The sequence below is a fragment of the Uranotaenia lowii genome, chromosome 2, assembly GCF_029784155.1.
Source record: "Uranotaenia lowii strain MFRU-FL chromosome 2, ASM2978415v1, whole genome shotgun sequence".
In the NCBI taxonomy this organism is placed as follows: domain Eukaryota; kingdom Metazoa; phylum Arthropoda; class Insecta; order Diptera; family Culicidae; genus Uranotaenia; species Uranotaenia lowii.
The window spans coordinates 336,920,192-336,945,010 of record NC_073692.1 but is presented as its reverse complement, the minus strand read 5'-3'; the positions used below and the strand labels follow the sequence as shown (position 1 = coordinate 336,945,010).

General features: G+C 33.5%; 1 protein-coding gene across 2 annotated transcripts in view; it reads right to left on the bottom strand.

The window, feature by feature from the left end:
* Positions 1-24,819, bottom strand: part of LOC129744360 (uncharacterized) — a 386,715-nt gene that overhangs the window by 14,609 nt on the left and 347,287 nt on the right. For both annotated transcript variants that reach the window (XM_055736844.1, XM_055736845.1), the window contains exons 6-7: positions 2,837-3,008; positions 2,167-2,311 (exon numbers count right to left, since the gene is read on the bottom strand). In XM_055736844.1, coding sequence (XP_055592819.1) covers positions 2,167-2,311; positions 2,837-3,008 — 317 coding nt within the window. The remainder of the gene's footprint in view (positions 1-2,166; positions 2,312-2,836; positions 3,009-24,819) is intronic.

The window sequence follows — 24,819 nt, the reverse complement described above, 5'->3', positions numbered from 1 at the left end:
AAATGCACTTATATCCCTTTGGCTCCAAGGGCTTCAAATGTAATAATTAAAATATTCAACTATTAAATATTCAATATTAACATACTAAGGAGCGTTTGTGATGAAAAAGAGGTACAACATAACAGAATTATAGAACAGATTCGTGAAGTTTTAATTAAATAAAAAAAATCCACATTTACTAACTACACATTTACTAACTTTTTCCTTACTATCAATCTATTTATCAAATAGATACATTGTTCTTTTCTTAGATTTATTAATAATAAATAGAAAAATTTACTTTTAATATTTTAAACATCAATTCAATAAACTTTCTTGTTTGTTGTTGAATTGTAGAGACTTTCAACTAAAAAACAACTTCCATCTGAACTCCAAAAATGTGTGAACACTTTTTCGATGTACGATCAATTCTGTCTCATAATTTTTTTTCTGGCTTCCGATTTCAGATTACATTTTAAATATATTTTGATTTTTCTTTGAGTTCAAGGTAAGGTTTTTTGATCAGCTCTCAAACATAAACCCACCTTGAAAAGAAGTTCATGACCATCACAAAAGGAGTACTAGATGTCTATAGGGGAGAATGGGATACTTGATCCCAATTTCTTATTTTCTCCATATCTTTTTGAAAATATTCGGCAACTAACCGTCTTTTGCATTTTCTGACAGCGTGTAATTTCAAGTTTCTATGCTTCAAAAGTTGGAACGATACTTAAACCGGTAGATGAACTAGAAGCATGTTTGTGAAAGTAAAAAAAAAATTATATTTTTAAAGTTAAGGGAAACTTGATCCTTTATTGAAAAAGATTTGATCCTGCATTCTAGGGGCCATTTTCCTAGGAAAAAAAATCGATCAAAATTTCAAAATAGCATGCCAAATGTTTATTTTGGTCATGTTTGTTTTCACTGCATAATTCATAAGTGTAAGAAGAAGAAAATTCCAAAAATAGTCTCAATCCTAGAGTCATTGCATATTTAAAGGCGCTATTTTCTAAATTTAAGAGAAAATCTATTTTCTGAGCCCTTTATGTCAGACAATTATTGAATAAATATTAAATATTTATATATTAATATTTATTATATTAAATATTTAGAAGAAAAATATACCTTTTCGAACTCTAGGGATCAATTGAACACAAAATAAACATTTACCATTGTTTTGAAAATACAGTATTATGAAGTTCATATAACACTCTAAAGATTGATATATTAGAATAAGTATTTTTGTTATAATTTTCTCATGTCAGAAACATGTTAATGTGATGAAAAAAGATCTTCAAGTCGCATTCTATGAAATTTTTCAAATAAAGTTTAATAAATCAAGAAATTTTTTTGTTAAAGTATTTTGAGTTTATAGCATAGTTGTTTTGCTCCGCTTGGCAAATTTTTCTAGAAAATTTGATCTTTGTAAGTCATTCCAGTTTCGAGATATACATAGGTGAGGAAATAAGTATCCACAAGGATCAGATATCCTCATTCACCCCAACTGAAATTTCACATTTGGAATCAAATTGCCCTCTGGGATGTTGACTCTGAACTTAAAACGGGTGAAAAACACATTTTATAACGAACTACAAAGTCATACGAAGTTAAAACAGATATCCAATATCCACATTGAGGACATGCAGATTCGAGTTCCCGATTTTCTTTGTAGATCTCCATTTGAGATTGGAATATATGTTTTGAATTTTTGGTTTTCAAAAGATAAAATCGTGATTTACTGATCATAAAGGTTTGGCGATTATAGAATTCGCGAATCAATTCTAGGTGTAAATTAATGTACTTATTTTTAATTCAAAGCAATATCAAGGTTCTCTTTTTTTGTTTTTTTATTAATTCCAGCTCCATGACTGAACTATTCAAGATTCGGGATAAAAGAATTCATATATTTTAAAAATAATTATAGAATTGGGATAAGCTATCGGCTCATTTGAAAAATCTAAATTCCAAATCGTAATTCCGTTAAAAAAAAACAGATAAATTAGGATCAAGATTCAGCGTAAGTAGTTTTACAAGCTTTAGTCAAATTTGTAAAAAATAAACCAAACATACGAAACATTCTGTTGTCTCAAGTGTTGTCACGAGAAGAGACCGCCAAGCCTAGACTCAGACAAGGCACCGGAGATGGCGGTGATGCTACCGCTCTGTTGCTGCTGCCGCGATATTTACCTTTTCATTCCCTGTTTAATTTTACGAATACCCTTCCGGAGCACCATGTTGCTCTGGGGCGGTGAGGACGAACTGGAGTGTGATGTGTCCCGGGATAGGATCGAGGATGATACCTCTAGGGCCGCGAACGGTTTTGTACTAGATGCTGTGGGAAGAAAGAACGAGAAGACGGCGGAAAGCTGATGATTAGATTGTTCAATGGCGCGGGTGCTGCTCTTAGACTAGGTGGCTGCTGTCGTTGGCATGTTCGACAATTAGAAGCAAATTTATACGGGAAACTTTTGGTGGGACTTATAATTGGAAGCCGGGAATTTTCCTATTTCACATTGCCGAACACGCGAGAGGCGTTTATAGAAGAACGATAAAAAATAATTGGAAAACCAATCGATAGCAGAAATTTTGGCTGAATCTCTGGAGCCACAATAAAACTTTCAATAATTTTAACTATCTCAATGTTGGTAGAGGTGTTTAGTCTCAAATTATTTGTCGCGTACTTGAAAGGTACTTTGATCTACAATTAAGTTGCCAAAGTTGAAAAAATAAATTAAGGAGTAATATTTTTACATTTTTTTCCTGAACTCTCTGGAGCCACCATTAAACTTCAAAATGTCCCATATTGTATTTGACTGTCTTATACATGCCACTTAAATCACTACAAGCGTATACTTACTGTAATCTTTATTAAAATAGGTAATATCAGGTAAGTTTGGTTCAATGTGTTCCTTAAAGTACTCCATGGCCATCGTCGACAGGTCGAACAGCTCGTCCGTCACCTTGAAGGGCCGGGCCAGTATCGGGGTGGACCGGATGTATTTCAGTACCGAGTACACCTCATCCAGGATCTGCAATAGAAATGAAAAAGAAAGTTTAATAACAGGAGGGCTTATAACTAATAATCCACATATCTAAAGGGCATTCATTGAAAGATCTTCAAACTTTTGTAACAGGCATTCTCAATTAAAATAAACCACCTCAAAGTCCGGCTGCAACGGTAAGAATACTTCATAAATCATTCGAAAATTCACGTGAATGCAGAAAAACGGACAATGCTTTGCTATTGTAAAGAGTTGAAAAAAAAATAGGACCAGAGGATAACCCCAAAATAACTGACCAAAGCGATAAGCTTTTGGAAATGTGAAAAGCTTAGCTAGCTTTTTGGGTAGAACAATAAGCTTGAGTTAGAGATTGCAAGGGACTGTCTAGAGTTTTGCATTTTTTAACCTCTTTCATTGGATTTTACGACTGGAGATAACTTGAGTCTGGTTATGAAATTTCAATTGTTTTAGGAAGATTACTGCCCAAAAAATCCTAATAAAGAGAGTGCCACAAAACAAAAAAAAACTCTAACAACAATTCTACCGATAAAACATCCCGAAAAAAAATACAATGTCAAGCATTTGTCAGCAACTAAACCGATTACTCCCGCCGAAATAAGTTAATTTGATCGATTTCATTTCCATATCAATCGACCGAAGGCGCGGGGGAGGATTCGATTCCAATTTTGCTACAATATCAATCAGTCTTGTTTCTTGCTGCCCGAAAAACCGGCTCCGGCAGCAGTTAATGCAATAACCATCAAACCGTTTTCCAATATTGAACCGTTTTCGCAATCAAATATCATCCGGACGGGCATTGAGCAAATACTTTCATCAATCTTGTCCCGACATCAAACGCGGCCGAACAAACTCCGAGAGAGAGAAATGCCGACTAAGAAGCTGTTCGAATCTCGGGGAAAACGGGAAAGTGAAAACAAAAACATTATGCTGATGTTGAAAGGGGGAAAGCCGGGGGAGCTTGAATTCCAAGCTTCCATTCAATCTCGTGGAGATTCCTTTAGAGAATCAGCGCGTCTCGCTGGACGAAAGCCAATCACACACAAACCCGAAAGAAGTGCGGTAGAAAAAAAATAGAAAAATCAGTGGTGGCTCCATAGACAACATCAGAAACGAACATCGCTCCGACTGATTATGTGAAAAAATGCTGTTTGATTGTTTTTCTCTGGGGGCGGCTGTTTTTCCGGTTTTCGATTCTCGGTTTGGTTTGGTTTCGGACTCAACAGACAATTGCAAAATTTTGTCGAACTTTTTTTTTCGTTTGTTCGCGATTCTAATGAAATCTTATGCTGTGGATCCTGAAAAGGAAGGGGAGAGCGTTAAGAGTAAGGATAAAAGACTACGATGTAAGCTTTGCTCCGCTATTGTTACAGGGGAATGGAAAGTATTTCCAATCGTAATCGAATCGATGTGGTATTACTTTTTGAGGTTTGTACTGAAGGTTTGTAAGGAGGAGCATCATGTTTTTGGTACGGTGGGTAGAACAGCTAAAATAGCATAAATATAATTGAAGATTAGGTACGTACTTAATAAATTGTCACCTTTTAATTGATATCGAAACATAAAAAAAGACTTCGAACGATTTCTAAGATTATTTATTATTTATGGTCAATTGAAGCCAATCAGAGAACCAGAAAAAAACCACAATTACAGAAACAAATTGCCGCATGTACCCATGCATGTCTGCAGCTTAAAGCTAGGTAGCATTTGAAGTCTGTAGTGTCTGTGTAGATTCTCATACAATTTTGGACGAATTTTCGCCTACTGGACCCACAGTGCACTAGAAATAAGCTTCAACTGGAACTCATCTTACCGAGTAGGATAAACAATACCTCAAGCCTTATGGTCAAATGGTTTCAAAGCAGTTCGCCCCAAAGGCTCTGCTGGCTTTCTGAAATGAAATTAAATATTTTCTGCTGACTTTCGTTTGGTGGACCCAACTGAATGCAGCAGCTCGCCAACAGAAGTAGTGTATACAATCGCCAATGCCTGGCAACCGATTACGTTCTCTATTCGTTGATGATGCGCGAGCTCGAGGAGGAAGCGTGGGAGGCAGCGTCGGAACTGCCCGGAATAATCTCGATGATTGTTTTCGCATCCGAAACCGGTCGAATGGGATTCAAGCTTTCCCACTGATTGAATGTGTTGTTCTTATCTTATGGCTGTTTGAACAGCATCCCGTAGCCTGACTCTACTCAGCTCAGAACTGAACGGAACGAAGTGATTATTGTCCGCTCTGGCGAATTGGAAATGGCTTTTGTGAGCGTCCTCCCGCCTTTTTCGAGAAAGACCATTTCCGGGCATCTTTGCTGCACGAAGAAGCCAGATCGACAACAGTTGCCGAAATGAAATGGTTTGCCTCAACTTTGTTCGATGCGAGTGGGATTTCCAGAACTGCGTATAAAAGGCTTCTAAGTTGGGTGATTGACTATCGGTTGATGGAGTGCTGCCGTCAAATAATGAGATTTGGAAGGATATAGATTTCGTTTTATTTTCTTAAAACATCACACCAAAAACTTATTATTTTTGTTTCTCACTAAACAGAAATGAAACATTAATTATGAAATTCTATCACAATGGTTTGATAGCCATTGAACAAATTTTGAATCCTTCTTTTGTCACTTGAGGTTGAGACATCACGAGAGGGAGTAATAAAAAATAATGCAAAAAAAACTATTAATTGGAAACCTTGTATACAAAAAACTGTATGCAATCTTGTTTGAACAGACTCTAAAATTCAAGCTATTTTACATTAAAAAAAAACGTGAAAAACAGCACAAATGCGAAAGATGACAAAAACTCCCAGCTTCCATGGTTTGCTTTTTGCCCTTGAAATTGTTCGAATTTTCTTTTGATTGATTGATATATAGTTTTTCAGGAAATTTTTAAAACTTTTGTTATTAACTCCTTCGGGTTTTTTGAAAATTTGAGAGTAGGGGTGAAAAAAGAAGAATTTGTTATTAGTTCCGGCCTAAGTTCTTGATTATAATTCTGTAATTGGAAGTTTAATTTCCTATGATCCGGAATTTTGAACAATTTTTATAAAAAAGATCTGCAATTTTGAACAAATTTTGAACATTCCCCTTTTCCCCTAAAAAAACGAAAAAAAAATTGAAACGGTCCCATCTTCAATTTTCACCTCATAAAATAATCTTTAAGCATTAAAAAATTTACAAAAATTGTGTGAAAGCCTGTAACGGGACTTCAGAAACAAAATCCGGCTTCGCCTCAAGAGATAGCAAAAAAAAACAAGAAGTTATTGAGTGCAGGTCTTTAGGTCCCAAATCAGGACGTTACTTATTTCAACGATGATTCAAATGGACCATTCTATAACATGACCTGCATCTTTTGGTAAAAAATAGGGATTCGTCGTGATACCCCGTCCATCCATCCGTCTCATTTTGTACGAATGTAGAAACTACATAATATCCTTGAACACCTTAAAATATTTCAAATTTTAACTCCATGCAGCTTCTTGAGAGACAGGTTAAGAATACTCCAAAAACCAACAATTTTCAGTAACAATAGAGAGGGTAGTTTGAGGACTGTTTTTTTTAATGTTTTGCTGAAAAAATGTAAATATTTTTGGTATACTATTCGATTTTTCAATTTCAAGTTCTTTTACATTATTAGTTTTTGAAATTAAATTGTCACTTTTGAAAATACGTCCTAAAATCTTTGAAATGATAAGCTTTACTTGTATAATGAATCCTTTGGTGAAAAAATATTGAACATACTGTTAATTATTGCCTTTGAATATTTTTATAAAGAATTCTATTTAAAACAAACTTATTCTGATTTAAAAAACAAATTATTCTATGTTTAAAAACAAATAAACTAAATCTGCCCAACTCTTGAGTAAATTCAAAGCTTTTAACCATCGATGTAAATAAATCAAATTTTCAAAATTAGAAAAAAGGTGATAAAAAATTTCAGATTAAAATCTGAATCTCGCAAATCTTATCCAAATTTAAGATTTCAGTTCAAACTTTGGCAATTGATAAAGCAGCAATATTATGTTAAAGTTAACACCTGGCAAAAAAGTAATTCTTTGTAGATTTGTTTTTAAATGAGAAGTTAATGTTTCTTCATCAAATTATTTTTCATTTTAAATCAATGTCATAATAGAAATCCTGTGCTTGATTTTTTAAAATTAATTTTCAAAATAAATCAGATTGCAATATAAACTCAAGTTTTACTTTATATTTGGGATTCTCAACTGTATTGTGTTTACATTAAAAAATATTAAATTTTTCAATTTTATCAATTTAATAAAAATAAATTTTTGCAATTTAACTTTCTCAACGAAATAGTCATACTGATATTTTCAACTTGATTCCATAACTTATTGCCGAGCTGAATCCGAATCTGAATTTCAAATTTGATAAAAAAATGAATCTTAATTCCAGATCAACTTTAAATATTTGTCAAGAAGTGAAAATTGTTTCAGAGCCCAAAATCAAGAATATTTTACTTAAACTCTGATGTTTCGCGTTGCAATTGAATTCTTCATTTCAGTTATTCATTATTAATCCGACTTGTGAATCTGAATTGAATTTCTAATTGTGTATGATGAATCTGATTTTGAAGCTTCATTATATTTGAAAACTGTATGAGAGATAAGTAGGGTTGCTAGCGATTTTCCGTTTTGAAATTCCAAAGTTTTTTCCGGTTTTCCCCCGGTTTTTTCCCGGTTAAAAATGATGATTTTCTCGGTATTTATTATACTCATTTTTTTTTCAATATAAATGCAAGGTAAATAAAAAATTCAATATAAAAAAAATTAAAAACTTGTTAACCGGTGTGAATTCATGACAAATACTTCCACGTCTTTCAACGCGTTGTTTTTTCGCATCTAATTGACAGGTTTTCATAAACTTTTAGACAAATCCAACGAAATTGAAATACTCATTGTTTTGCTCCACTAATTGAACAATTTGTCTAGAAGAAGTTCAGTTGACTCGATCTTCAAATTTTCACTATTTTAAGGTTCTTTTGAGCCAATATGAATATTCCAGTTCATCTAAAATTTGTACAGAGTTGTAGAAGAAAATTGTACAGTTTTTTTAGATATATGTAGAAAAAAAAAATCGAAATATAATATTAAGTCATCTTGTCAACTTGAATGGAAATTTGTCTCACAAAACTTTAAATAATCAGTTTACTGGGAAATGTTGAGATATTTTTTCTTACTGAAGTTATATTTTTTATACAAATCTAAAGCCGAGTTATAGAAAAAAAATAAAATGGGAGAGTGGGGTATCATGAGCCACTTTTTTTCGTTGTAACGTAACTCCTTTATTTTAAAAGATTAAATGAAAATAAAAAATGGTTTCTACATTTTCAAGGTATCATAAGGTTTTTTTTTTCAATTTTTAATAAGTTATTTTCCCCAAATTCTGACTGTTTGAAAAAAAGGAAAATTGTTTGAATTTTGAAAAATGGTGGGGAATCGTGGGCCACCAAATCCAAATTGATCAAACAACATGCAAAGTTTATGAGTTGACCCAAAACTGTGATTTACAAATTCATTTCGTTATTTTAAAGCAATTTCAGATGAAGAAATAAACAAGAGAGCTGAGTATGATCGCATAGATTCTAAAACCTGGCTCGCGAACGTTTTGGCAAAATTTCTTATATAGAATGGACAAAATATTTTTCATAACTCTTCATTTGGCATAAGAAAACTTTACAGATAGGAAAAACGTATTTTAAGTTATGAATGTGTATAAAAACATAAAAATATAGGTGGTTCAAGATGTGTGGCCTACGATTCCCCACAAGCTATGATTTGCAACTTGGTTGCGTTTGTGTGACTTATTGATGTTTCATCAAAAATTCCTTTTCCACGTAAAAGGTTATGACAAAACTAAGATCATAAGCGTATGAGCATATTTTTGTTATGCACTTTAGGTTCCCCATCGATGAAATTAGCGAGTGTTTTTTAATTATGTAAGTAATTTTTTCTAACTTTTTTTAGCTTGATAAATAAAAGAAGCATATGATGCGTATTTCAGTCAACAACATATAGAAATATATGCTCACGCGCAAAGCGACGACGATGACAGTTGGTTTGAGATTTTTTATCTCAACACACATCTGAGATATTAAAAGTGGCCCACGTTTCCCCATGGCCCACGGTACCCCACTCTCCCCTACATAAATTTAGCAGTACCCTAGTCATTTGAACTTAAGATTCGTGTAAATATTGAAAATTGTGAATAAGAGAGGGCTGAACAGAGACCTTAGATTTCGACAAGATTTTTACAATAAAACATATTGGTATTCCAGCTCAGGAATCTTTAAGCAAAAGTTTAACGTTGAGAGAATTAAAAAATCAAAACACTTGCGATGTACACAGTAAATTTTTGCCTCGATTTCCAGCAAAAAAAAAAAAATTCTAGAAAAGCCCAGCAAGCCAAATATTTGCTGGAAACCAGCAAATATTCACCTTTTTGCTGATTTTTCCAGAACTAATTCTTCTTTGCTGAAAAACCAGCAATCGATCTGTAAAATTTGAATTTGTTTTTAATTTTGCTAGTTATGTTTCGTTGCGCGCGAAAAGTGTTTGTTTGTTTCTCGTGTATGCAACGGTGGAGACATCGAATTTTATCCCAGCGATGAATTATTTAAACCAAAGGTAAATTTTTTGAAGAAATAAAGTAGTTCATAAATAAATCAATAATTTTATTTTTTATTTCAGATGGAGCATGATGTTCAAAACTTGGCCAAAAGTGGTTAATCCACTGGCAGATATTATTTTAATTGTTTTTTAAAAAATTAAATTAATGAAGGTTAAGAAAAATGAACAAACTAATTTCTAATTGTAAATATGACTGAAATGAAGGTTTAATATTGATATTTCAATTTAAAATCTAATATAGGATCGCAAAATTTGTTTTTTTTAAACCTGATTTCCAGCAATTTAGATTGCTGAATTTCCAGCAATTTTGATTGCTGAATTTCCAGCAATTGAGTTCTCTGGTCGTTTCCAGCAATTCAAATTACTGGAAAGTCAACAGGTCAAAAACCAGCAAAATTTTGCAGGTTTTCAGCAAAAAAATTGTTGTGTAGGCTTCGCTCCTCAGCCTATTTAAACGAAAAACAGAACAACAAAAACAAAAACAACAACATTGAAAAATCTCTTTTTCTGGCAAAAAATATCCCAAGTAACCAAAAGTTCCATAAAACAGGCTCTTAGAAGCTTATTCAGCTTTGTTTAACGAATAAATAGCATTTAATCAGCCTTAAATTTATTTCTTTCGTCAGAAAAATGTAACTCTGCTTAACAAATCTAACGCTACCAAAATATTTGTTTTTTTTTTTATTCATAAGTTTGTTTATTAAGGCACTTAATTATAAAGTTACATTTGGTCGTATGTATCACTTTATATATATTTGGTTTCTGCATGAAATATTTTAATGAAAATTTTTTATCAAATACTGAACCATTTGACGCCGAAAACTGAAACTGGTAGTCGTAAACTAGAAAACACATTTGGTAACATTGGTAACATATTAAGGACCGCGAAAAAATTTACGCCAAGAAACTCCGAAATTCGACACTATATATCTATCAGAAACCACTGGACCAATTTATACAAACATAGTATTATTAAGTTACCAAACATTTTTTGTTTAGTTTTGTCGATTACAGTTTAATTATTAAATTTAGAACATTTGAAATATACTTGTTAGTGCAGCATACTTGCTGAGAGCAAAAATTAAAAGAGATATCTCGTATTTGATCCGCAATGAGTTAGAAAAGCTATTTAAATTTTGTTATTTACTAATGAACGGAAATAAGAAAGAATCATGTAAATATATATCGAGATTGCCGAAAACTGCTCTTAAATTTAGAAATCAATTTAAAAATAATTCTGAAACTCCTTGAAGAATTTCCAAACATGACAAATTTTCCGGTGATGTGCCAAAATTCCCGGTTTTCCGGTGATGAGATGAAATTCCAAAGTTTTTCCCGATACTCCCGGTTTTCCCGGTTCGCTAGCAACCCTTAAGAACTTTTAAGTTGCATATGAAACAAAAAGTTAGGATGGCTTCAAATTTTTTAAACATTTGCAAAATTATTATCTAGATATTGAATAAATCTGATTTTGAATGAAAAGCTAAACTAAATTTGAAGCAGGATTTTATAACAGCGTTTTATATAAAATTTCTAATGAATTTTTGAATTGAGAATCAAGAATCCTTAACTGGCTACATAATCCGAAACATGTAAACAGAAACACCTATTTTTTTTTATTTCGATATTAAAGAAGCAGAACCTCTGAAATGAGTTTAATTTTATTAAAACTTTAAATATTAAGAAAGAGATTACTATAAACAAATGAGAGAACTGTTAAAAAAATAATAATGGGGGGATAACGAGGAACAAGATATTAAAATAAACCGAGCAATGAGATGGAATAGTTAAATTCAGTGTACTCGTATTTCTCACAGTAACAAAAAGTCTTTTGATATATTGTGGTGCTTCTCTATGTAGTATTATGTGGATAACTACGCAGGATCTATATTTGTAAAAATTATAGAATGAACACTGGACAGCCTACCAGATTTTTTTTAAGGTGGAGAACACTGGAATATCTAAAAAGTTATAAACGAAACGAGCGCATGTGTTCGTGTGCCAAGATTTTCAGTATAATCGGTGAAAGTTATCTCAGAATTTGCCAGATAAAGCGTAAGGGTATTAATATTTTTGTTGGATCTACTAAAGCATAGAGCCTTGGTTTTAGCTGTGTTAACAGGTAGAGAATTCTGAATAGACCATTGGTTAATGTTTTCTAAATCGTAATTTATTTTATCATCAACAGCTTCCATTGATAATGAATTGTCAGAGCAGCAATATATTTGTACATCATCAGCAAAAATCTGAACGCTACAGTATTTTAAAATAGATGGCAGATCATTTATAATGAGAAAAAATAGCATTGGCCTTAAAATCAATCCTTTGGGTACGCCAGAATCAATCTAAACTGATCAGACCCGTCCTTGAAGGTATGTTAAAACAGCAAAACCAGCGAATAAATGTTTTATAACCCTTTCTCGTGGCTTGTTTCTAACAGATTCAAGTTTGTATTTGCGAGTTTATGCTCGAAAGCACGACTAGACAAGCGATTGGCATCTTTTATAAGAAAGTTTATTTCTTCATTAATTACTTTAACTCTGATTTAGGAAATAAGTTTAAAGTATTTCCAACGCGAGTTTGCAATCCATGGCCCAAGAACCGTGTGTTGTTTTTCATTGAGTCTCGTGTTGAGCCCGTTTGTCTGCTGCCTGAAAGTACATCAATGGTATAACGATAATCAACGTATCCCGAAACAGGTGAATTGAATTTTTTTCAGTTTAACGAAGATTATTGAGCAGTTATGATGCTTATGATCGTTTTCAACTATGCGTTCACCAAGACCAATAATCAGAAGAATATTGGTACAATGTGAGTAGGGTCAAGTGGGGTAATTATGAACACGGGGTAATTCCGAACAAGTGTCATACGCGCTGCTGTAAGGGATGAATGAACAAAAAAAGTTCCAAAAGTGGTAAGGCAGCCACACAATACAGCGTCGTCCGTCGCGTCACGTCAGCTGTCAACGCCGTCGTTGTGTACTAAAACGCTGACGCGACGCACTCTACAATTTTCGCACCACAATATAGCGTCCACTGACAGGGAAATATTGAGAGAAAACTCGCAAACTCCAACGCAAAATGTTTCATTTATTTTTATTTAAAAAAAACGGGAACATACAAATCAAGTTAATATTTCTAAAAAACGCTTTATATGTAATTTGTTTGTGTCAATCTTTGACGAAAAATATCAAATACGAATAGTTCAAACCCATGCTGACGCGCTTAAATTTTGATATTTTTCAAAACCAAAACGTCGACGCTCGAAAACGCTGCCGTTTAGAACAAGTTTTGCGTTTTAGTACAATGCCTTCGCTGACGCGACGCACCATTGTGGCGACTCAAACGGAAAATGGCATCCTCAAAATTAAATGTCAACGCGACGCGACGATCGACGCTGTATTGTGTGGCAGCCTGTAGTTTATCATCCGATTGATAGCTGTAAGGTGTTTCCGACTTGTTTTCAAATCATAATGATATCATTTCAGATGTTTTAAAAACCCATTACCTCGTGAAACGGAAATCGTTTCGGACAATGTTTAATGTTTTGAATATCTGATCGTAGAAAATCCAGCTGGAATATTGTTATCACATGTTTTACATCCAGTTTATGATGCTCTGTCTGGATTTTGAAGAAATTTTGAAAAAAAAATATTCGCACTTATTCACAGATGAGTGTTCATATTTACCCCATAGTTTTCGTCCTATGGGGTAATTATGAACACATCTTCTTATGCATTTCCTGACATTTCTAATGCTTTTTAATGGTCGAATGATTTATTCATCAACTTAGGGGGCCATTCACTAATTACCCAAGCATTTCCAGATTCCTTTCCCCCTCCCTCCCCTTGTAAGAAATTTCATAAAAAACTACTTACGCCCCTCCCCCCCTCTTCTACAACATTTTAACACATTGACGACCGTGGAGAAATCTTAGCCGGAAAACATCAACACTCGGCATTTATATCTAGAACCCACTGGACCAAGTTCAGTAAATTTCATAATTAAATAAGGTCTGCAATGTGTTAAGTTTTGAATTTTTGAGAAATTGAATTTTTTTCCAAAATTGAAATTTTGATTTAGAAAAAAAGCTATGCCAGTTCTTTTCAGTCTTTTTTTTAGTCTTTGCAAAAAACTTTTGAACCCCATTTTTTTTAAACTGAAAATAAAATTTCAAAACTGGAAAAAGTGAATAAAGCAGAAATTTTGAAAAAAAAGCACAATCCGTAACCAAATTTGAACAAGTCTTAATTTTGTTTAAATAAATAGTGATAAAAACTTGCTTTTCGTTGAAATAAAAAAGGCAGTCAAAAGTTTTACCGGTAATACCAAAACCGAAAACCTGTATCCCAGGAATATGTTGTTCTCTAATACCGAATACAGGTTTCGCGTGCTTCCAAAACCAGTTTTTTTGGTAATTGATCAACAATAAGGTTCTAAACCAGACTTGAATATATGTTTAATTTGGCTAAAAATTAAATTCACCATTTGTTTAAAAAAGGTTTGCTGATCGAGCTTTTATTCATAACTGTGTGAAATTTGACATTACTATGAACCTGAAATCTCTGTGGTCAGCAGTAAAATATATGAAAATTTTTGATAAATTTAATTGGTGAATGAGTCCACAAAGCAAAGATCAATTTTCCTGTATGTTTGACAAACGTGCTGCTATTCAGAACATTAGAATTACAGCAAATAATAATTGTTTATATGTTAAATCCGGATATCAAAGATCCAAAATCTATTTTCTTGCAGTCTAATTGTTTACTTATATACTTTTTTCAATGTCAATTTAAGCCTACTTCTTTTCTGATACCTGATAGATACTTTTTTCAATGTTAATTTGTTCGAATATTTTTTTTTTAATTTGGTGCAAAATAAACAACTTTTGGTTGAAGATTTTCTCTTTCAGTTTGTTGAGGAAAACTTCGGTAGTACTTCAATTTTTTTTTGAATAGAGAATAGAGCTACTTATGTAAAATTTCAAACAGGTGATAAAAAAAATGTATAACTGTCAATATTTTTCAAAACTGTCGATCATGTAGAACTGACAAGAATTGTAAAAAATGACTGTTCACTGATGCAAGAACATTTTAACGAGTGTTTTTGTGAAACAACCCTTTAAAAATATTTTAGAATTTCCTGTATATGAATAGGTTGTAATTTCATGATACCTCGCACGTACGTGAAAAGCCTAGACCACGACATTTTGGTGAAGACTTGATGTTTGCTGCACATTTTAAACGGATGTAAAAACTATCGAGTAGCCTAACTCGTCTAAAATTTCATACGTATGGAGAGGTCCTATCGAATAAAATGTTCTGTAAAGACATAAAGAAACGGAAAAAAGAATCCAACCAAAACGTAAAAGATGCAAAAAAGAAATTGAACTCTCGAAACAAAAGATAGAAAAATATCAATTAAAAAGAACACTAAATAGCTATTTTTCTATTGTTTTACATCTTAATTTTGATTACATTTGTTTATTTTGCAAGTTTTATACATGAATTGAATTGAGTTTTTATAAAACAACCCATTTTATTGTTACTGCTAATAATTTTCATTATTTGGTGTTGAATTGAGATTTTCTGTCACCATAAAAATCATATTGGACAAGTCTCGGGGTAAATATGAACATAGTCCGGGGTAATCATAAACAGAGTATGGGGTAATTATGAACATAATTTTTTAAGTAAAAAATCACCATACACTGCTTACTATGGATAAATGTAACGTATAACTACTGTTACTTTTCAAAAATTATATACCAAGTTCGTAATCCGTGTTCATAATTACCCCCTAGAGAGTGGGGTAAATATGAACAGACGGGGTAATTATGAACAGACGTCCCAAAGACAGAGGTTGCGACCAAAAAACAAAAGTTGTTCTACAGAATGATGAAGAGCACGGAAACGTTCATTGATGGCAGCTTTTCAGAGTTTGTGATAAGAAATTAACATATTGTGGCTGTAAGTGTGCCAAATGAAGAAATTTTGTTCATAATTACCCCACCTAGCCCTAAACAAGAGTAAAGAAGAAAGATTTGGAGAACACAATCAACGATAGATTTTTTTTTTAAATTTCCATGAAATTTCATGTAATTTCTTTTTTTTTCTTAGAAAGTATCCCGATCAAGCAAATGGTTTTTAACTTGCACGCATTATCAAGTCCACCTTTCGAGATTATGAATGCTCTATGACTATTTAAAATTAGGAACACATTGGAAAAGTGTTCTTAATTTGGTCAGAGTAGGGGAGATAAGGGCAAAACGAGCACCCGGGGCATAGTGCATAGCACTTCTCTTTTCTACAAACAGAACGCATTTTCTTAAATGAATTTTAATGAGGAATAGTTTCGTACTTCCTAACTAAACGTATTAATTTTTCACCAAAAAAAGAAATCTCCTTATCATCTTTACAGAAATATTTAAACAAAAACATCTAGGTACTCAAGTGACGAAAATATTATAATTGTCAAGCACCATTTTATGATCTTTGAATCATCTTGATCTATAATGTACGCACTGCAACATGATATACACATTTTCACCATCATAATTTTTTTGATTTTTCACTTAAATCAATTTTAAAACGCCTTTTTACCCTAATTTGTTCACTCGGGGCGAACAGAGCAGAATTAATTGGGGCACGATAAGCGTTTTCTGCCGTACCATCTAGCAGATGGTGAAAAAGCTATTTTCGATAACTTCGAGCTTAAAATCGTAAGGACAAATTTTATTAAAAGCCGAACTGATTAAACATAAAACGTAAAAAATGAACCAAATTGTAAGCACTTTGATCGTTATATTGTCCTAAAGATTGCTCTCATTCTTTATTCTTCCTATGAAATTTGGAAAAAATCTCAAATTTACTATTCGTAAAGCGACAGAAACGTTTCATTTATAAATCAGTGCAATACCGAAAAAAGCGATAACGTTCACGCTTTGGATTGTTTGTTTAATCATTAGCCAGCCAGAAAACACACATCCAGGGAGCAGTGAAGCACTTCTACTATCGGAATTGATAGAAGTTTCCTTCCATCCATCTATCGACGTCGCCGCGGAAATGTATATATCTAGTGTTCTCCAAATCGACAGAAGACCATAAACTTCCGTGCGAAACGAATGGAACTGCCAACTTACAACCGATTGACAAATAGATAAACTGTCAGAGCTGCCCCGAAATCGATGTGTATCTCAATGTCAAATTGGCACATGAAATTTGGGGAAGAACATTAGAAATGTGCATTGCAAAAAGTTATCTGAAACAATGTATTGGCAGTAAAAAGGATCCTTTCCGCTCCAAAGAAATATTTCTTAAACAGCTAGAAGTGAAATTTTACATTCAAATTGACATGCCGAAAAGCTTTACTTTGGACAAAAAGCGAAACATCTTTATACTTTTTGATTAGCATAAACTTTTACGACAGCAATGGAATGCTCAATACACTTTCTCTCTCTCTCTCTCTCTCGGGGTAGAGTACTCCGTCAATCTGATTCACAATTTGCAGTGTAGTTCCATTGAGCAGAACTGTTCCGTTTGGCCCGTAAAATGCATTTTTACGTGGGGGTTGTCACACTCCGGATAGCCTCGATTGGATTGGCATCAGATTGCCCCCGGGAGGAACAATTTGGCGAGAACGCTTCCACAGCCAATCGTTCGAGTCGATCGCCGAGCCAAAGATTCGTTTTACAGAAGTTTCCACGCCACTAACAGCTAGATAGCTTGAGCTATCAGCAAGTGGAAGGGCATTTGTACATGCGACAAAAAACGCTACACAGTGCACTTGTTCCATTCATCAACGGGAACCATTATTGGAAGTACCATTGAAATATGTTTGACTGGTGCGATAAATCTCTTCCGCTGAAGTTTCGATGGTTCGCGCATATCGATTCAGTTCTTACCTTGCAGCACTAGCTAGGAAGGTACTAGTTGATAGATATAGTTGGGAGTATCTTTCTCCACCACCGATCCGATTCTATCCCGCTGTGGATTGCCAGCAAGGTGAAGCCAAACTCACACCGCCCCCAACCACACGATTCTTCGAATCCGATTCCCGCGATAGGAAAATAGTTCTTCGCGGATGGGAGAATAAATTTAATCATCCCAAGTGAGATTGTTGAAAGATTTTTATTTGAATTTCAAATGGTATGCAATCGATCACCGCGGTGCGTCAGTCGAGAGTTTGGATTCGGATGTACTTCGAGATTTACATTTGTTCTTGGTATAGTGTGGAGTAACTCCTTTTGGAATGCAGTTTACCTTAACTTAGGGTTTCTAGTCTAGTGATAGTAGAAAAATATGAATATTTCAAAATACTAGCTAAATCAACCCGGTCTTGCTCAGACTCGCGTTCAAAATAGATTGAAGTTCATTGTACAGCGATTCAACTTTATTATAATTTTTGAGATTTCTGTTTACATTGTGGCGATGTGTTCATGATTGAGAAGGTTAAATCCATTCCTATTGTCAAAAAACTTCGAGTTTTGAAACGATTATTTAATTCAATACGTATGCTTACCAATGAATGGTAACATCTAATGGGTTTTTGTTTTTTTTTTTTTTTAATAAACCGTAGAGAAGTGGCTATAAATGTGTAATGCAAAGTACGTAAACTTATTAAACCATATAAAAAAAGGAAAAAATGTTATTTACAAAATTAACTCAATAAAATTAAATTTTTTATATTTTTTAAATTTCCTTTCAAACCTTTCATGACCCGAAATACTTTCACAACCTAAATTTGATTCTACTTGTCTGATCATTTGTTCAGTTATATCGAAATTTTTAGCAGCTTCTAGAAAGAACAGAGGTCAAAATATTACACATTTTTCGCATCCAAGTTTGAGTGACCTACCCGGAAATTCCCGGAAATAAAAAAAAACGAAATTCCCAAATCCCAAGAAACGCTAAAAATTCCGGAAATTCCCAAAGCCAATAAAAAGTGCCAAATTACTAAAAATTTCACCATACAAATTCGAAAAATGGATCATATTGGGCAAGGAAAAGGATAGTTCTACCTTGATATATATTTTTTTAAAACTAAAAATTGTTTTTTCGTTCGAAAACTGTGAAAAACGACAAAGAATCTATAAAACCAAACAATTTCAATAAAGAAACGCTACGAAAGGAATCTGAACAAGAATCAGACAAGTTTTTCGGGCAAAGTACTTAGTTTTTGGGGTCTTGGGTTTTATAATTGTTTATTGATTTTTTAAGACATTAAAAAGTATGAATTTTTTGCAATACTACTACCTAATAATTAAAAAATACCATAAAGATAAGGGTTACTATGCAATACAGAGTAGAAATCTTCATCTTAAATTTTTATCGGGATCCCGACAATTCCCCGCAGAAGAATATTTTCCGATTCCCGAGAATGCCAAAATGGCCGGGAAATTGACACAGTAATCCATGGATGGCCAAACCGTGGCTCGCGGGCCACATTTGGCCCACGAACACCAAATTGTGACCTACGGAGCTTTAATAAGCTTCAATGTTATGAAAAAAAAAATTAAAACAGAGCAAGATCCTTTGAAAAAATATTTTCATTTATTTACCGAGGTTTTCCTAGAATGTTTAGAAATTGAGCATAATACTATTCATTCAATTTGTTCTACCTTATAATCTACAACATGGGTGGCCAAACCATGGCCCGCGGGCCATGAAAATCCTTTTAGTGATATAAGCCAAAGGGGTAAATGTTGTGTTTGGCCTTTTGCCGCACATTTTTCGAACATTGGAAATTTTCTTTCGAACGTAAAAGAATGCGAATATAATTTTGAAAATTTTAAAAATTCAATGTGGAGAATCGTTTGGCATTATTTACTCAAAATTGATTATTTTTTAACTGCTTTTGGCTCTGTAGGCCTCATATAATTTTAAGACAAAGGTTACCATCACTGTATAAAAAAAATTATAATCACAATTTTTAAATTATCACATTATCTGTAAATTCCATCACACATCCATCACGGCAATGCACTGTGGTCCAAAAGGGCTGAAAGTGGAACTTTTTTAGTAGTGCCTCTGTCTTTAATCTTATCTCTTAAGTGTCTTCAGAACATTTGCTTCTTCAAACATGCTTCATAACTTGAAAGCATCAAAAGTTAGTTAAAGTTCACTACAAAAAAAAATGAAAATTCTAACTTTTTTATTTCAATAGATAGAGCTTTACTTTGTAGTAAAAAGTTGTAGATTACGTAAAAATATGAAACTTTGTAGAATATATTAAAACTCTATCTCTTTTCAGAGCAGAGTTATAAAGGTTTTATTTAGAAAGTTATATAAAAGTTAGTTTTTTAAACTTAACTATAGTTAGATGAGGATTTACATGAATAAGATGTTCTGAACATTTGTTGAGGCATACAAATCACACGTTTTGCACAAGATTCTACGACGTTTCCTAGCCAACTTATTACAACTTTAAGTTTTATTTTTACTCAACTTCACGAGCGTTTATTGGAAAAAAAAAACTAAAAACCACATTGAAGCTTCAACTAGGTGCAACAAATTGGTGTTGTTGTCATTTGTCTCCACGCGCTTATATTTGAACACAACAAGCATATATTTGATGTGTTTTACGTATTTCCATACAAAAAATGTTAAAATTGATTTCCAGGCTACGCAGATGCTACGCAAAACGAAGGCAGAACCCAAGCAACCAAAAGTCACATATTTATTTGAATGAAGGCATTGAAAGTTACATATTGGCTGACAAAGAGAATCAACTGCCCAATTCCCGTTAGTGAACTTTATGTACTCATTGATGAACTTGAAAGTTGCAAATGTGATTAATATGTACGTTGTATGTGACTTGTTTTGCCCAATTCCCATTAGTGAAATATATGTGCTCATTAACGAACTTGAAAGCTGCAAAAGTGATCTATACGTACGTTATACGGGACTTAAGTCACATAAAGGGCACAAAAGTGCTCAATACGGGATTTGGTAAGTCACATAAAGGGCACAAAAGTGCTCAAACGGGATTTGATAAGTCACTAAAAGTGCATTGATGTGCTTTCAAAATCAAATCACCTCTTCGAGTTTTAGTTTCAGTTAGAACAACATCTAGGCGTGGTCTCATGGTAACGTGTTCGATTTTCACCACGAAGATCGGGGTTTGATCCCCAAGCCGGGCAAGTTTTTTTTCAATAAGTAATTTTGTACTTGAGTGACCATTCAGATGCAATATATGTAGGAAATGTAGGAAAGAAGCAATTAAGCAATTTGTCGAGTTTGAAATCCGGCGCGTGACATCATGGCGGCACCATGTACAGATCATAGTAAATAATCACGAGAAGGTGATATAAACCGAAGCCAACGGTTCAGTTGAGATAGAGAGAAATTTTTTTGCTCATTTTGTGATTTTTTGGAAGCTGAATTGAGAGGTCGCTGGAAGCTGAATAGAAGATCATTAAGACTTGTTTTGGAACATGAAAGTATCAATAAGAACTAAAATTTTGAGCTGCATAGAACGTACTTCATTTCAATGATGGGGCTGAGTAAGCGTTTTTGTACCTGTTTTATGGGCCTTTTGGTTGCTTGGGAAGGCAGTTGAAAATAATTTTTGTATGGAAACACGTAAAACACATCAAATATATGCTTGTTGTGTTCAAATATTAGCGCGTGGAGACAAATGACAACAACACCAATTTGTGGCACTTAGTTCAAGCTTCAATGTGGTTTATTAGTTTTAAAAATTCACTTGCACGTTTTTTTCAATAAACGCTCGTGAAGTTGAGTAAAAATAAAACTTAAAGTTTTTAAAATTTTGTCGAATTTAGAAGAACTTTTGACAAAAACTTCTTAATTTTTGAATAACATTTTTTAAAACATGGAAGTTTTAATCTGCATTCCATTTTAAAAATTTTAACACGTTACAAGAACACGAAATTGGTTTATTTTTTCTGCCTATTACTCAATTTTACTATTGAGCTCTGGCTTCTGGTATTTGGAATATGATCATGAACAATAACTTTAGGATTGAATTACTGATCAATAACTAACAACTAAATTTCAAATTGGGATTCCTAAATTTAAATTTAAACATCTAATGTTAGCTCAAGATTCATGTTAGGTGGAATTCAAAATTTTGTTGTATTAAAATTGTAAAAATGAATGAAAACTTTAAATTTGAAATTTCAATCCTTATTTTCAAAACCGTGCTTAAGGTGAAATTTTTAAATTCTGGATTTTTTGCAATGAAGACTGCGGAACAAAACCAAAAAAAATGAGATCTATTTGTTTTTAAATGTATGGCTAAAATTTAATCGGCGGTAATTTTTTAAGTAAAATGAAATTATATTCTTCGTTATGATTCTGTGTAAGTCATTTGTTTATGGCTACAGTTACCAACCTTTAGTTTTAGTCTCGATGTTGAATACTTTCACATTTAGGCCGGAACAGTTATCAATTTCTTCATTTGTCATCCCCGCCCCGCCCCCCCCCCCCCTTCAAAATTTCCAAAAAACCCGAAGGGGGTAGTAAAGAAAGTTTTCAAGTTTTTAAAATTTAAGTAATGACCTTTAACATGAAAAATTGCAAATAAGCTTTCAATGATGTCTAAAAGTACTGTCTGCATCACCGAATATTCTGCAAATAATACCGTTGTATAGCCCAATTTATGATGCAACTTTCATCTGAAGACATCAAAGTGGGCCAATGCCTCCTTTAAGAGTTATGAAAGGAATAATGACAATAAATCTCTTTTTTTGCATCGAAAACAACCAATTGTCGAACAACTGAACTTACATAAGAAGGTAGCGAGCGCTTCTAATAACATGGGAACAAAGATACTTATCAAAGCAGGTAAAAACACTATTTTTTCGTGCATTGTAGAGTGTGTACAGCTAAACTGACTGAAAGTTTCAACTAATGATTTAATAGCATATTTGTTTATGCCCAGTTTTGCATCAGGTCGCTACCAGTTTGGCACTTTTTGCAGTCATTTTTTCGGTAATGCTCAGTTTTGCATCGGTAGTGCCCCAGATTCGATTTGATAATGGACAGTGGAACACTGAAGATTCTGTCAGTGTTGTGGATGAGAGTGTGAACGAAATATGTTCGTTTTTGTAGGGAAGAGTTCAATACTGAGCCAATGGAGAAAACGAATACGGTATAAGAATTATATTTTCAATGCGTAATATTAACTATAGTGGCAATGCTTTTTACAGGCTGGTCATTTACTGAGCTCTACGATTATTTTTACAACATTACTGCCACTTTCTCATATCTTTTTAATTGATTGATGAGGATTTTGGTGTCCATTGCTTAACTTTCGAAATAAAAGCTATAAGAAGCATGTTTAGCAAGAACTAAAAACTTCAATTATTGGCAATGACTATGCTTTAAAATGATCTTTGATCGAAAAGTTAATGTACTCAGTATATGACTAGGCTGAAAAATCAACATTCCCATTACATTAACAATATGATATATAGATTATTGGTTGAAACTTGAAATCAGTTTTTTTTGCAAATACTCTACAACGCACGAAAAAATAGTGTTTTTTCCTGCTTTGAAAAGTCAGGGTTGCTAGTGATTTTTCGTTTTGAAATTCCAAAGTTTTTCCCGGTTTTTCCCAGGTTGTTGGGGTGGGTTGGGGCCGCAGTGGTCGGAAAATCGCTCAAGAAAAGCAATCAGGAATGGTTTCTAGCTAGAATGATGCTACCTCCGAGTGCTGTGATACGCACGTGGTAAAAGTACCCATTGAATATATGTCGAAAATCAACACTAACTTGATACAAGAAGATATACCATGCCCCACCGGAGGCTACCGTTGCTATTCGTCACGTGGCTAATCGACGGTGATCGACATACTTGGTGATACATTTTGAACGTCGCTCCCTCAATCATTCCCGAACGTCTATCCTCGCATCATTGTTGATAATGCTCGTTATTGATAGACGATCATTAATGTTTCAAAAGGAAAAATCTGAATAAATACCAGGACCACATGTTCAAAAAAGCTGTAGCACATGCTAGACAGTTCATTGCGGTTACCTAGTCATGATTTTGTCCTTCTAGGCAAAACGAAAAATAAAAAATCATCTGATAGCCTACATAGATCGCTCAGAACTGATACATATCAGCTATGATCCTAAAGGTTGAAAGTCGTTAGGGGAAGGAAATCAGCATCGAGACGTTCGTTGCTGATAGTCTGCGTCCTTTTTACCTCATCATGTATCGCAAAAGTGTTTCAAATACAGAAGCGTCGTTGTCATGCATGATTGTTTGTATGATTTGGTTGAAGAAGGAAAATTTGACTGCTTTGATTTTTTGGCTCTGAATGTAGTCAAGCATGGCTCAGTGAAAATGATTGATTTTCGGAAGCATGGTTGGGGGGGTAGGGTCTAACACTTTAAAAAAATCGATTTTTCTATTTTTTTATTCTCTTATTGTAAAACATTTCAAGAATGTTGTGTCAAATTTTCAAGTCAATTGAAGCAAAACTGTAGAAATTATAGGCCTTTATCTCCTCTTATCTAATACTGCAGCAGAGCAGAGCAGAGCAGCAACTTCAAACGCGTTTTTCTCGAAAGCACATTTTTAAAGTCCGTGGACATCATCATTTGAAAACTACTTATCCGATTCTTTTCAAATTTGGAACATATTTTCTACATATAAAATACCAGACCCCAACGTTTTTCTTTTTTTTTTACTTTGGGGAGATTTTACAGATAAAAAATGGCGGATTTTTTCGTGAAAAATCGTAGTTTTTACTTCAAACAGCCACAAAAATTTCATAAATTTTTTTTAAGTTAAATAAAAACGTTGGGGTCCATAAAAGCATCTATTAAAAATATTTTGCTCTGATTTTTTGACTTCAGATGATTCTGTGCTGAGATACAGTGTCCACCGCAAATCCTGTTTTCTAAAAGGCATCCTCGAAAGTGCTCCGTCACCGGCTAATTTTTCAATATTTTTCTACGATAAAATTACTAAATGTTCTTTTAACAATGCTTTGTATAATGCAAAACATTTGAATACATTTGTTTGAACGATAGCTCTAGAAAAAAATCGTGAAAATGGTGTTTTTTTTTACCCGTTAGACCCTACCCTCCCCTTAAGCTAGAAAAAAAGTTCAGTACTTTGGACTCTTACTTAACCAGGTTCGACTGTAGTTAGTTTTGTGTTTAGTTTTGTCGATAATAGTTTTATTATTTAATTTATATCAT